The following is a 14,140-nucleotide window of genomic DNA, read 5'->3' as shown; positions in this document are numbered from 1 at the left end:
GGTTAAGATCTCAATCGGAGAATGTGTATGGCAGCCAGTGACAAGGCAATGCCATAGAGGACCTAAACATGAGGGTCCAGTTACACGGGAATGTTTTATGTGATGTAATGGATTACATGACCGTGTGTTGGGTAAACAGCTGACTCCAGAGCCACTTCTCTACTCTGACGTGTATGTTCGGTTCTCCTGCAGATATCCCCCTGCTGAAGGAAGCATGAAGCCTCCCAGCCTGCTATCAGCATCAGCAGCCGGACTTCTCTCTCTATCACTGCTGACCAGGACATGACTGTTGCTGTCAACCCACTCCCCCCCCCCCCCCCCCCCCAGCAGGCAGCAGAGAAAAGACTAGAACTATTCCCCGTTCCCCACGCAACCTCTTCTGCCATTACTACCCATGCAGCGCAAAGCCAACAAACCAATACTCGCAGTGATGGAGCACCACTGGACCCAGCTACCGGATCAAAAGACAATCCGGACAAAATAAAGTGATGCCAGCTCAGCATAAATCCTGTAGAACCTATGTCAATGTAAAACATGCATACTGACTCAAGGTTGTGTACTTTAGGCTATGTTTGCACCATACACTTGCCTCCTCCCAGGGTGTAGTTCTCTATAAACAGCAATGGCCACAGAGGCTTCATCGGCGAAGGCTCTAGCAATGGAGACACGTCGACTCTTGTCTGGGATTACTGCAGATACAAAAAAAAGAACTTGTGATGTTCGCTCCTGACGCTGTGGCGCTCACAATCGTCTTCCCGCTGTACTTGAAAAGTTGTGAGTGACGGCTGGGTTTTTGTGGCCCGCTTTGCGAATGCTGCATGTTGTTTTTTAGTTATTGCTGTCACAGCACGGTGGCACTCTGAATGAAGCATGAAGCCCCCTCTGTCTCTCCCTGTCTCTCTCTCTCTGTCTCTCTCTGTCTCCCTGTCTCTCTCTCTGTCTCTCTCTCTGTCTCTCTCTCTGTCTCTCTCTGTCTCCCTGTCTCTGTCTCTCTCTCTCTCTCTCTCTCTCTCTTTCTGAGTATCAGGGCGGCGTCTAGCGTGTGGATTAGTGGGATTGAGAACCACTTCACGAGAGCTAAAAGCAGGGTGCAGCGTTTTTACAAAGTACCATATCACAATTATAAAAAAAAAAGACCCTCTCCTTTTTCTTTTCTGTTTGCCAGCTGCACCCACTATCGGGAAGGTGCTCCTTCTGTCGCATGAGTGGGAATGATTGGTGTTTTGGTTCCAGGACCGTGCTGCACATCTTACTTGGAGGAGGAGACGACATCATTTCACTTTTTAGTCTGAAAGCTGAGGAGACGGTTGTCGTTCAATGTGGTGATCACACGACTAAACTTTAGGGTTGTGCGTGTCTAGTTTTCTTCCCTGTATTTATTGGTGTGTTGCTCAGTTTGCTTTGAGTTGCTGATTGCGTGTGTGTGTGTGCGCGTGTGTGTGTGTGTGTGTGTGTGTGTGTGTGTGTGCGTCAGCCAGACAGGAGAGCACATGTCCTCATATGGTCGGCCTCGATGGAGCCATTTCCTGACTTGCCGCTCTTCAGATCAGAGACTGGCTTCACAATGTCCCCCGTCTTTCACCAAAGGAAAACGTCCCTCCCAGCATTGAATAAGTCACATGAACAAACCAGCGTCACTTCAGGCAACGAGTCCACGACACAATGTGTGTATTATTCATCTACTCTCCAGCTACAATATTTATCATTTTCTGCTGAATGGCTGGAAAACACAAATCCCCTCCAGAGGAACTGGCTCTCGTCTGAACCTGAAGACTCTCCACTTTAGTGCGTCACGGACACAACTGCAACTGGTTGCAGTGTAATGCTAAAGTTTGCTTATATAGCAGCACCCCCCCCCCCCTACACTCACTCACCCTCCTCATGCCAAGTGCAAAAATTTCAGGAGAGAATCACGGTGTGTTGTCTGAAATCATCCTCTGTTTTCATCTCCAGTTGAAACAATTCGGCGGTTGAGCTGGTAACCCTGGAAACAGCATGGCTCCGGAGGATCCTGAGAATTGCTTTTCAAGCTTCCGAGAAAAAAAACAGAATCGGCTCTTCTGATTTTAGTTTGGCGTTTGCGGCTGTCTGTCACTGTCAACGGCTACATTATTAATGCAAACAGAATGTTGCCTTAGACTTGTACATTTTTTTTTTTTTTTTTGTATAATCTTAAGCCTCCTCGTTGGTTGCTTTACAATATTGCAACGGTTTCTGTTTTCCCAAATGGCCTTACTCTGTTCTTTTCTATTCTATGCATAAAACTGTCTTTGTGTATTTATCAGTTTACTTTTGTTGTGGACACGACTGAGAGAATGTCCATTCTTCTTCTGTCCTCCCCGAGCTTTTACAGCGACTGTGATGATGATGACGATGAACCTATAAGCACCTATATTTCACTATTCTTTTGCTTCTACTTTGCTACAAGGCATTACAATATTATGGGATCGAAAAAGAAGAAAAAAAACAGAAATTACCTTTGCATTCAGAAGCACTGTTGTACGGTGTTGCGTCCCTGAAAAATGACAGGTTATAAAAGTACACATCTTGATTCTTAGTTTCAAATGCTTTCAGCTTTGATTTTTTTTCCTCTGTACATGGCAGTGGGTGTGAAGATAGTAATTTAATATTTGTATAAAGTTTAATTTAATTTTACAGTGTGTGTATATAACTTTCTAATTAAAGCTTTCTTTTGAATGTGGAAGACGAGGTGTCATTATTTAAGCCAATGTCAGGCTTCATTCTAGGAAAATGTGTCTTTAACTGACGTAAAGTTCACATTTTCAGACTGAAATGAGGTCAGGTGGTAACACATCTCCAGTAACTATCATCCACGGTTTCCTTTGGATTAGATCCCGGAAGATTTGAACCCTCTGCACATGAAAACCCTGCTTCTGTTCAGTATCAGCTTGAATGAATACACTAGCTTACTTCAATGTAATATCTCTAAAGGTATTCCTAGTGTGCCTTCAGGTATATAGTCACATTATAGTACCTCATTAAACATTTACCAAATATATATCCTGAGTAGGGTGGTACTCCATCTGCGCCATCAATTCAAAATCAATCTGTTACTACTCGAAAGAGAAGCTTTCTTGGTCTACTGTGGTCGTAGTTTAATTTTGTTTTCATAACTGCTTCCTGGATTATGCTGCTGCGTTTGATTTGTCTGCATAATGTCTGTGGAGCTTTAAAGCCATAGCACATTTTAAATGACTTCTTATAACCAATTCTGTATGCTTTAAACTATGAAGAAGAAGAAGAAGAAGAAGAAGGTTATTACTGGCTGAACTTGTGGTTGTTTCTTATGTGTCCTGCTGTTAGTGCATGTTAGTGTTTGTGACTCCGGGTCCTTTTCATCTATAGCTGCTGTACATGATGTGATCCCTTCCTCCTCTCTGTACAATAACATTGGGTCTGAGTGACACCTAGTGGTCACAATTAGAAACGGCACTAATGGAAACTAGTATGGGAGATGAGTGACTCTCTCCATACTTCGGCATTTTTCGTGTTCGGGAATATATTGAGCATAGGCTGCATTTAACATTTAACCCAAAGTCTGATGGACCATCTTTGTTTACTGTTTTCAGAAAGAGTTATGTCACTCACTTGGAAGAAGAAACACATTCAATAATTGTCCAAAGCTCTCTGTTCAAAGATGACTTACTCTATTATAAAGGTAAATATATGGAGTCCTTGTATGTTATGGAGAATGTGAGCGAGGTGTAAGGGGTCCTTTGCAGTTGACTTAACTACCTTTATTGTTCTTTTCTATGTGAACTATGTCTTTGAGTTTGACACAAGGTAAAAACATTGACAGAGTTACATGATTATTACAATAACTGTTTGTTATTGTATTACTTTATGATCATTGTTGTTTACATTTAGTTACTACATTTCAAATGTATGACATAAAAAGGAACGCTTCATTTTAATGTTGGAAAATAATGTCCCTTTGATATTTCTCTGGATGAGAAAACATTAGCTTCTTTGTTATTTGAAGCTATTTGAAAAATAATGTTGAAGATATGCTGCGGGAAAAAAAAAAAAAAGGTTAATTGATTTTAATTGATTTTTCAGAATTCACCATTTCACCTGATCATATTGGGGGGGGGATCACAATTGTAACACCCTGTTTCACGAAACAGCAATAACAAACAAAAGGGTACCCTGCACTGTAGGAGTTAACGTTAACTAACTCCAGAAGGTGGCGGTAATCTTTCAGAGAAGAAGCAGAAAAAAAGAAGACGAAGAAGAAGAAGGAGCAGAAGAAGAAGGAGGAGGACCTGCGTTTACGTGCCCCCTCCCTGAACAGCAGAGGCTCCATTTTGTTTGATTTCTGCGGTCACTGTCGACAGCCTGCGAGGAAAACACCACCAGGACCACTTCAATCGTATGTGTACACATTTTAAAATGCAGCGTAACATCGCCATGCAGTTATCGTTTTGTTAAAACTAACGTGATCTGTCGTGTGTGTGCGTGCCGTTAGCTAAAAGCAGCCGCGTCACTTGGGTGCGTTACCGTCTGGTCGCGAGGCCCCACAGTTAGCTTGCTAACAGAGACGACACAGGTCAAGTAACGTAGCCGTTAAACGGCTGCATGTTTAACTACGTCATTTATCCTGCTCCGTGTTAGCTAACGTTACACCCGTTGAGAACAATGCATTTACGGTAACTTGTCTGTCTGCAGATTGCGTCACCAACGACATCAACAATGAGCGGATGTCGCATTTTCATCGGCCGATTGAGTCCTTCGGCCAGAGAGAAGGATGTGGAGAGATTCTTCAAAGGATATGGCCGCATCCGAGACATCGATCTCAAGAGAGGCTTCGGGTTCGTGGTGAGTCACCGAAACTTAATGGAAATGAGTCAGGACCACTTCAATGTCCGCCAGCTATACATTCAAAAAACGTAAATTATATTTATTTATTTTATCCCAGTCCAGCTCCAATTATTTGTGCGTTTAGCCGCATTGGGTAATTTACCGCCTTCATTTTTCTCCACATTCAGCCGGATGACGCACCCACACATTACATTAGCTAGAGACTAAATCTGTGTCTCAGTCACGTGATATTATAAAGTATTCACGTGTCCTTTTGTACTCTTATTTGTGGACTAGGTCAAATTTACTCTTCACCCTCAATCTACATTTAATAAACTGTAATGACGAAATGAAAACAGGATTTTAGACAGCAAATTTTACCCTACTTGCATTTATATATTGCTTTGGTAGCCACTTGCAAATGGAGCCCAAATGCGCCCTGTTGGTGTCAATTTTCTTACAATATTTCCATAACCCTTGATATGGGTGCTATTGTGCCACAAGATGATGCACACAGGAACGACCCACAGCTGTAAGGAATTAAGTGAGAAAGGCTGTACGGCCATGTTTAAAATAGTTTGGCAGTGTTCTCCTCACACATTGAAAAAGCACAACTTGTTGTAAATGGTGTATTCTGTTTGTTGTAGGAGTTTGACGACCCCAGAGATGCTGAAGACGCTGTTTATGAGCTTGATGGCAAAGAGCTGTGCAATGAAAGGTAGGAATTTGTGATAAATGACAATAGAAATGTGAAAACTGAATTTGTATGAATTTTCTTTCTCCTCTCGTTGTTGCCTGTTTTCCACGGTATTTTATATATATTTTTTAACCCTTTCCTGTTATTTCAGGGTGACCATTGAGCACGCCCGCGTACGTCTGCGTGGCGGCCGTGGTAGAGGAGGTGGTGGAGGTGGTGGTGGTGGCGGCGGCGGCGGTGGCGGCGGCGGCAGTGCAGGAGGCCGCTTCTCTGATCGCTATGGCCGCGGCTCCCAGAACAGTCGGAGGTAAAGTAGTCGCACCACCCATAGTTATGGTAACAACAGGTCACCTGCGTTATGATGGCAGGCAGATACGTTTCACTGGATGTCATTCAAATGAGGAAGGAACATGTGTGCAAGTACAGCTAACTAAACAAAGTTTTTTTTTTTTTTTTTTAACAATTGTCAAGTAGCTAATGGAAGCCGCTACGCTCTGTTCCTCTATCTGTATCTCAGCCCCACAATGTCGTCGATCAACTGATTTGAGTCTTTTTCACATTTTCAGCCGAAACCCTCCGCCGATGCGCACTGAGAACCGCCTGATCGTAGAGAACTTGTCCTCTCGAGTCAGCTGGCAGGTTAGTAATGCAACATTATCATACACAAGTCTCTACAAGCTGCAGCACCACACATGTTATTACCTCCAGCAGTCTGCCTCCAACAATACACACATGCAATTGTAGATTCCAATGCTGCTAAAAACCATAGAATCTCTGGAATCCAATTGATAATTTGCTTAACTTGCTAATATGTTTAATCAAACTATTATATTGTGATGAGGCCTAAATTGTTTAGAAATGTCCTCTCTATTAAATCTGCATCTCATGCAGCTATGTAATGTTTCAAATAGCAGTAACAACAAGAACACACTTAATTTGTTCCTTTTTTTTTTCAAAATTTTAACCAATTCTTCACCCCTTTATTTGCCAGCCTGACTGTTGTGTCATATGGAAGAGGTCGCTTATGGTGGCGTTAACCCCTTCTGGGTCCTTCTGTCTGGGTTGAGCCTCTGGCGTCAGCCAGTCTGTCCTACTCCTAGTTGACGCCTGCTGGTCATGTGAGCGATCGCTCCACACTAGAGGTGCTGGTCGGCCCCTTCGCTCGCTCGCAACGCCCCCTGTTGAAGGCAGGGGGATGACTGGTGTGTGGCTGAGAGCGAGAGAGAGGAAACTGAGAGTTGGCAGAGAGAAAGGAGAGGAAAGAGCGAGAGTCGATGGTGGTGCCGTATTGACCGATGGTTCGTTAATTTGAGGGGCTTCGGTCGATCGATATCCCCCCCTCCCTTCCCCCGCACATCGCGAGAGAGAGAGAGTGTGAATTCCTCCCAGGTGCCCATGGATATAATCTGGTTATGGTGGGCTCGGAGAGCCGTGCGGCCCACCCCAAGGGGTTTCGCTCTCAGGTAGTAGTTTCCTCTCTTCCACCCTGTTCACTCTCTTTACCGAGGCAGGGTGCCCGAGACGGGGCGGTCCCGGCATGGAGCCCTGTGCCCTCCTTGCCAGGGAAAATGGGGCTCTTGGTGCCAAAGGCTGCCCAAGTGGCGCCACTGCAGTTCAGTTCATGCAGATGGTGTTCATGTCTCTGTAGTTGTGGTGAGTCCAAGAATCTCAAAGCATTTGCAAATACTTTAACCTGTACACTGATAATAGCGCTTGTGAAAATTGATTGATATCTAAATTGGCAAACATTACACCTTTACTAATCTGTTGTATTTTATTTTATAAAACACACATTATTGAATGATTAATCGGCCACCGAGGTTCTTGGACTCATCCTCCTTATCTGCAGTAGCCTGTGTAGTCCTCTCAGAAAATCTAACCATCTCTTTTTTTGGGTAAATCAGTCCTGTTATGTGTCTCTGACTGTGCTTGTGTCCCGAGCCTCTCCGTGAGTTGACTGATGTTTACATGTGTAGGATCTGAAAGATTTCATGAGACAAGCTGGAGAGGTGACATTTGCAGACGCACACCGGCCCAAGCTCAACGAAGGGTAAGACCGTCTCTGTTGGCGTCGAGCCCCTCGTGAACATCACAGCATGAGTCTCGTGCACCATATCAAGCTTATGTACGATTGTACTTAATACGGTCTCATGTTGTTTCTACAGAGTCGTTGAGTTTGCTTCTGGCAGCGATCTGAAAAACGCCATGGACAAACTGTCTGGAAAGGAAATCAATGGCAGGAAAATCAAGCTCATTGAGGCAGCCAGGAAGAGGTGAGCTGCTTTCTCTTTCCACCGTGACACACACAGACGATGGCCTCCACTCATTTGTCCTTTTGACTCACAATGAGAACCCGCTAATGTGTGAAGAACATGGCTCAAACATGGTTTATTACAATAAATAGATTTTATACATCACTACACATTGATGCTGTATCAATTAATTGTACAAACACCGTGGCGAAAGAGATCCAGTAGTGCTGTGTGTTATGTAAATATATAATTATCTTAATGTTGTTCTTTTCTCTCGTTATTTCCCAGGTCGAGAAGTCGTTCCCGGTCTGAGAGTTCCTCTCGCTCGCGGTCCCGCTCTCGCGGTCGCTCTCCATCTCGCTCCCCCAGGCGTTCCCGCAGCCCCGCCCACAAGGCCCACAACCGCTCCCGCTCCCGCTCCCGCTCCCCCAGCGGGTCCCCCGTCGGCGCCGCCTCCTCCCCGTCCTCCAAATCGAAGGAGGCCGCCAAACGGTCGTCCAAGACGAGCAAGTCCGCCACCCCGCCCTCCTCTCCGCCCGCCCAGAGAGCCCCCGTGTCCCGCTCTCGTTCCCGCTCTCGTTCCCGCTCCCGCTCTCGCTCCCCTTCTACCGACAGCCAGCGCTAAACACTGCGTTTTAAGTTTAATGGAAATCAGCAGTAGAAACGACTTGATTCAGCAGGATCTGGAGCTCCCATGACCTCTCCTGAACAGAGACAAGAGCTTTTCTCACGTTTTTTTTTTTTTTTTTTTTCTCCTGTCTGGATCATCATAATTATCCATGAAGCTTTTCACATTTAAAACACCGACGCATTGTCAGACAGGAACAATTATATTCATTCATATATTTAATTGCAATTATAGGGCGTTAAAAATTAAATACCATAAACGGAAGACATTTGTTTCACAGTGATGCTGTTTGTGTCCCCCGTCGTCCTCATATATATGTTTACGCCCAGTTCATCCATCGAGGCTGCAGGTCCTCTTCTGCTGCACCGTCGTTTCTCCTCACACGTCCCGAGTGAACCAGCGTCAAGTGTCACTGTTATTGGGTCTGTAAATTTAGCAATCCACACACACTCTACACACTCAAAACTTTGAAGAGGGAATCTGTATTTTCTTGGCAGTACTGCGACGCTTTTGATAAGTCGTGTGACCACTTTCTTTACTTTTTTTTTTTTTTTTTTTCCCCCGCGATTCATTTGCTTGTTTTTGCTCGTCGGTTGGAGAACTTTTAATCAATTTCCACATATTTTGTTTTTTCGCCTCATTTTTTCTGTATTCTGACCTACTGTAGCTTGGACAGCTGGTGTGTCTGTGTGTGTGTGTGTGTGTGTGTGTGTGATATCTATACCTGAGGATGCCTGCATGCGATTTTTGTTTGATCAAAATTTAGAGTTGTATTATTGGCAGTATCAAGAAACACTGTGCAGATGTGCACAGAGTTCAACAGTTAAACAGCTGTACAGTAAATGAACTGTTAATGTGATGGATCTTACATCTTCTTGCCGTTGACTGTCCACTTTTATTTTGATGGCAGATGTAAAACTACTTTGAGGATAAGGTCAACACTTTGATTTCAACACTCAAAAATGTTGTTTAAAGAATGCAGTTTATTCTAGCATTGCAATTACATTTTTATTTTTTGGATTAGGGTTTTGTGTACAGCATTGCTGACTTTTGTTTTACATACAGTATGTGTATAATGTAATTCCAAGATTGCGTGTAGGTACTGTGTCTGATGTTACTGTGGTTTAAATGAACTTGTAGACAAGAGTTTGAAAAAAAAAAGCAACATTTTTGTACGTACGGATTTTATTTTCAGTGAAAAATATGATGGATGTTTCTATGGTGGACTGAAACAATAAAACAATTTTAACTAAAATCAGTACTTTTGTTCATCTGTGATTTTTATTGAAAAATATACAAAGAAACTCAGGTTATACGTATAAAACTCACAATCAAAAAGGACTTGGCACAACAAAATGGCTGTCCTGCAGTTATACACTGCGTGCACAATTAGTATGCAACTAAATGAAAAACGAAAATGTTCCCATCTCGTTTATATTCATCTGTTAAAGTGAGCATTATAAACAAACGACTCAAAATGTACAAATAAACATTTCTAATATTTCAAAAAAAGATCAGTGACCAGTATAGCCCCCCTTTTCAATAACCATAATAAGCCTTCCATTCATGGGTTCTGTCAGTGGAAAGGTCCCACCAGCTCATCTTTAATAATACCAGCTAGTTGGACCTTTTCGGGTTGAAGATGGACTCAAAATCAACTCCCAAACCTACCGCCAGACACTTTCTTCAAGCAGTGGTACAGGAAAAAGTGCATCTCTCAAAAAGACTGATTTCAGAATCCATGAATGGAAGGCTCATTGTTATTGAAAAGAAGGGGGGGCTATAGTGGTCACTGATTTTAATTTTTTTTAAATGTCAGAAATGTTTATTTGTACATTTTGAGTTGTTTGTTTATTATTCTCACTTTAACAGATGAAAATAAACAAGTGAGATGTGAAAATTTTCGTTTTTCATTTAGTTGATCAGAAAGTGTTCACATTAGTAAAACTTATATTAAGATGCATCCGTCATACGGTCTCCTCAGAGGCCTCTTTGTTATGGTCCTCAGTGATGGCTGGCTGGTATTTCACCGCTCCACAGACATCCACAGCTTTTGGAAACACTGTGTGACATGTTCCTTTAGTACCATGGACTTGAGCACTGTGGCTTATTTAACAAAATGTGTAAAATATGACAATGAAATGATACATTTACGATGTTTTTGAGATATATGTCTTTAGTGCTCGCCAATGGGCTTGTGACTGAGTGCCACACACAGGGTGCAGAAGTTGTATGTGTATGCACTAACCCTTGAGATGGTCTTGGTGTACTGCGGCCTGTAGTGGTTGATGAGGATGCCGATGCCGCAGGGTATGAGGATCATGACCAGCGATATGGTGATTTCGACGTAGGGTACGGCGTTCTGCAGGTTGAAGCCCCGACAGTAGAGGGAGAGCAGCAGAGGCATCATGCCAAAAGCCAGCAACGTGGAGCAGGACGTCATCAAAATGCTGAGGGAAAACACACGGGGGGGGGGGGGGGGGGGGGGGGGGGGGGGGATAACTTTCTTTGTCCCAACCTCGTGCAAACAGCAAGACTGCCAGGAAATGTGGTATAAATCTTTGACTCCTTATTAGTTTGCTGACCCATGACCTTTTTGTTCAAATGCTCCCTTGACCAACTCTTGAGAAAACAATGTCACCAACACGCTGATCTGGAGCTTTTGATAAGAACAGCTACTCCAGGGTCAAGAATAAACGTTGGACCTCAGATTTGAAGCTAACATGGAAAAAAAAAGTCCCTAAAAAAAACCACATCTGTAATTCTATTTAACAGTGAGTACAGGAGAGTTCAATAAAGTGCTGCAGGAATGAGTCCGACAACCTGGAGATGAAGCAAACTTGACAGTGTGTTGCCAAATATGTGAGGTGTTGTGCACATTGAAGCCTCCAGGGTGTGCATGTGAGGCTTTTGCAAGGTTTACAAAGTGTATTGTCCTGTAGCTGCTTAACAACATGCAGCAGTCCCCTTTACACTCTATGAACACTGTAAAAGGTTGAGAATTACCCTGTAACAATATGTTGATTCTGATTTGTCTGATGGTTAGTTGAAACAAAAAAAAGGCTGATTCACCGTCAGCAGACATTTATCACTGTCTGCAGGAATCTGTTTGATCATTGGTGCCTTCATTAATGCCTCAAGCCGTCCTTTCAGAACAGCTGTAGAACAGGTAAGATCCTCACACATCAGATATCAGAGCACGAATTTCCTGAACACGCGTTGTCCTCAATGAGTAAGGTGTCTGATGGGGTGAGTGGCCCAGCGGTTGACAGTGAAGGGGTTTGGCATCAACTTATTGTGATAATATCACAGTTTTAGGATCAGACTGGTGATGTCTTGCAGGTCATTCAACTCATTCAACTCATTCAACGTACTACTCGTTATTAAATCACAGGATTTGCTCTGATTGACCCAGCATGAACTGCTGCAGCTACATGAAACCAGGCACTAGCACATGGACACAGGTTGTTGTTGGTGTTTGTGTTTAACCCCACCTCGACCAGCTGCCACATGCTTACACATCAATGCATCAATACTTAAAATTCAGTGATGTGATATCATTGGATTGAGTATTTTTACACTGCGGTATTGCTATACTTTTACTTAATCTACTTGATGTACTGAGCCCACAAAAGGTTCAGGAGCCACTGACGTCACCTCAGTTTATATTGTTTTGGAGCATATTTGTCGGTCAGAACAATTATGCTACACCAAACAGGTTGTTGCACCTGAGGTTCATGTCTCCCTGCAGAGCCAGGGCCATGATGTTGGAGAGGACTCCTCCAGGACAGCAGCCGCAGATCATAACCACCACAGCCGTGATTCCAGTCTGCTGGAACGCCTACGGAGTGAAACGATATCATGAATTCATACAGTGATTGGATGCCTGACTGTGTTGCCCGTGTCCGTTACTGATAACAATGTGTAGTAGTAATGCCTGGGCTGAAAATATGTGGAAGTAAAGAAAACAGCAATGAAAGGAGGAGGCCTCACACATTTCCTGTATTGTAAAATACAAATAAAAGTAAATAAATGTTGAAACATTTTTTTTATTAAAAAGGAACACCAACCTTAACCAGGCAAAATGCTATTAGAGGCATGACACCATACTGTGCCAGCACTGCTATCGCCACCCCTTTAGGTTTCACTATGTGACGCTGGAAAGAAGGAAAAGATGCTTTAGCACAGACATCTCCACATGACGGTAAAGCCTGTCTATAAACACAGATGGACATCGATGGAGTCACCTTCATCTTGGACAACTCCATGGTGCATCCCAGCGAAACCATCGTGATGAAAACGATGATTAGCATGAGTATGTTGATGGTTGTATTCATCACCGGCGACATGGTGGCCTCGAAAACAGAGCTTTTGTTGGCAGCCGTCATGTTGAACAAGAAGCTTTGATTTTCCCACAAATCTGGATGAGAGAAGAGATCCGACGTGTCGTCCAGGGAGTCTTCCATGTCGGAGCAGCTTGTGAGAAGTAATCTTAAAGCACAATGTGTTGGACACAAAGTTACACAGAGACGTAATAGATCCAGTGGACACAACGACTTCTACTTTTCTTTATAGTTTTCACTTTCACCATTAAATTCATGCTTTTAAACACATTTATAAAAAGAGTCTGCCTAATCAGTCACCAAAGTTCATTTTCAGTCACACTTTTTTTTCCACATCTATAATGCATTACAAACATAACTACAACGTGAGTGAGTGCTTACAACTATTATACTGTGCTATAAGCAGATTATAACACGTGATATTACAATGCATTATAGATATAGACGTCATAGAAAGTGCTGCACAATCTCTTAAACTATTCTTTTTAATCTTACAACCATTGTGGTCATTTAGATAAGAAGAAAACTGCAACATGCACTCTGTCCTCTCCAGAAATATTGAGATCCTGAAGTCAGATACTTTTATTGATTTAATAAATAACTCTGCATACTTCTCTGTGTGCTCTGCGTTGTTTTATGTGAAGCGTTCATTGTGTTTGAACAGGCAGACGGGTCGCTGTTGTGTTAGAAAGCGGTGCTTTTCTGCAGTGCGAGCATTATCATTCAGTTCAAAGTACACATTTAATGATCTTGAGAATCTTTCACCAGACAGTACATGTAGTTTAGCCGTACAGTCTGAAACATAAGCTCCAACTATGAAGGAAGTCAAGTTTTTTCACTGATGGCTAAGACCCTGTATTTCCAAATGTGTTCATATTTTGGTTCAATATCAAGAAGCTTACAAATCCAATACCCTATAAAGAGACATAACTTGATAGATATGTGTGATCTTCACATTATTAGAAATATATTTAATTCTCTTATCATTAATAAATGCTTACAACTACATTTTAGTGCGTTATAAACCATTTATTCAAAGTTTATATACAGATGTGTTGCTTGAAGCAATCTGGAAAGAACTCCTGAAGCATGTGTCAATAAAAGGTTTCATCAGTAACCTTAATTCATTTCAAATATCAACAACGTGCGTTCTGCTGTAGATATCCAATTAAAGTGATCACGATAAGCCATTTCCAGATATGTCATTTCAAACAGAATAAGAGATGCAAACACTTCTCAATTTACTTTTACAACATGCTTGTTTTATATTTTTACTTTCCAACCAAAAAACACATATTTCTGCAACAAGTCACTTAAATCTGGCGTTTGCGTTCTTCCTCCCCGTCGTTTGTGCTTCGATGCCGAGAGAACCAACCACATCCTCCCGACTGGCATGCTC

General features: G+C 42.7%; 3 protein-coding genes across 4 annotated transcripts in view; 2 read left to right on the top strand and 1 right to left on the bottom strand.

Annotated features, from left to right (window-relative positions):
- The window catches only part of susd6 (sushi domain containing 6), a 29,077-nt gene extending 26,373 nt beyond the window's left edge, over positions 1-2,704 (top strand). For both annotated transcript variants that reach the window (XM_076083710.1, XM_076083711.1), the window contains exon 7: positions 193-2,704. In XM_076083710.1, the coding sequence (XP_075939825.1) occupies positions 193-218 (26 nt within the window). In that variant the 3' untranslated portion in view covers positions 219-2,704. The remainder of the gene's footprint in view (positions 1-192) is intronic.
- A 1,528-nt stretch (positions 2,705-4,232) lies between these two features.
- srsf5b (serine and arginine rich splicing factor 5b) lies at positions 4,233-9,656 on the top strand. The gene is made up of 8 exons (XM_076083712.1): positions 4,233-4,393; positions 4,690-4,839; positions 5,469-5,539; positions 5,670-5,825; positions 6,085-6,157; positions 7,495-7,568; positions 7,684-7,791; positions 8,059-9,656. The coding sequence occupies exons 2-8, from the start codon at positions 4,714-4,716 to the stop codon at positions 8,393-8,395; spliced, it is 945 nt and encodes a 314-aa protein (XP_075939827.1). The 5' UTR covers positions 4,233-4,393; positions 4,690-4,713; the 3' UTR covers positions 8,396-9,656.
- Positions 9,657-10,471: 815 nt separating this feature from the next.
- On the bottom strand, positions 10,472-12,867 carry LOC142941621 (hepatic sodium/bile acid cotransporter-like). Its single transcript, XM_076083612.1, has 4 exons — positions 12,646-12,867; positions 12,469-12,555; positions 12,127-12,239; positions 10,472-10,848 (listed from the first exon to the last, which is right to left on the bottom strand). The coding sequence occupies exons 1-4, from the start codon at positions 12,862-12,864 to the stop codon at positions 10,575-10,577; spliced, it is 693 nt and encodes a 230-aa protein (XP_075939727.1). The 5' UTR covers positions 12,865-12,867; the 3' UTR covers positions 10,472-10,574.
- Positions 12,868-14,140: the final 1,273 nt, after the last annotated feature.

The sequence above is a fragment of the Anarhichas minor genome, unplaced genomic scaffold, assembly GCF_050575085.1.
Source record: "Anarhichas minor isolate MPS153535 unplaced genomic scaffold, ASM5057508v1 ptg000136l, whole genome shotgun sequence".
Lineage (NCBI taxonomy): Eukaryota > Metazoa > Chordata > Actinopteri > Perciformes > Anarhichadidae > Anarhichas > Anarhichas minor.
The sequence above is the reverse complement of the archived record's forward strand: the minus strand, read 5'-3'. Positions and strand labels throughout refer to the sequence as shown.

What these genes read in the sequence shown, in the direction of transcription:
- LOC142941621 (XM_076083612.1), bottom strand. Translation starts at nt 12,864, where the DNA reads ATGGAAGACTCCCTGGACGACACGTCGGATCTCTTCTCTCATCCAGAT. An exon ending in TGGAGTTGTCCAAGATGAAG is followed by an intron (nt 12,556 to 12,645) that starts GTGACTCCATCG and finishes CCTTCTTTCCAG; the next exon opens with CGTCACATAGTGAAACCTAA. An exon ending in TAGCATTTTGCCTGGTTAAG is followed by an intron (nt 12,240 to 12,468) that starts GTTGGTGTTCCT and finishes TTCACTCCGTAG; the next exon opens with GCGTTCCAGCAGACTGGAAT.
- srsf5b (XM_076083712.1), top strand. Translation starts at nt 4,714, where the DNA reads ATGAGCGGATGTCGCATTTTCATCGGCCGATTGAGTCCTTCGGCCAGA. An exon ending in AGAGAGGCTTCGGGTTCGTG is followed by an intron (nt 4,840 to 5,468) that starts GTGAGTCACCGA and finishes TGTTTGTTGTAG; the next exon opens with GAGTTTGACGACCCCAGAGA. An exon ending in AAAGAGCTGTGCAATGAAAG is followed by an intron (nt 5,540 to 5,669) that starts GTAGGAATTTGT and finishes CTGTTATTTCAG; the next exon opens with GGTGACCATTGAGCACGCCC.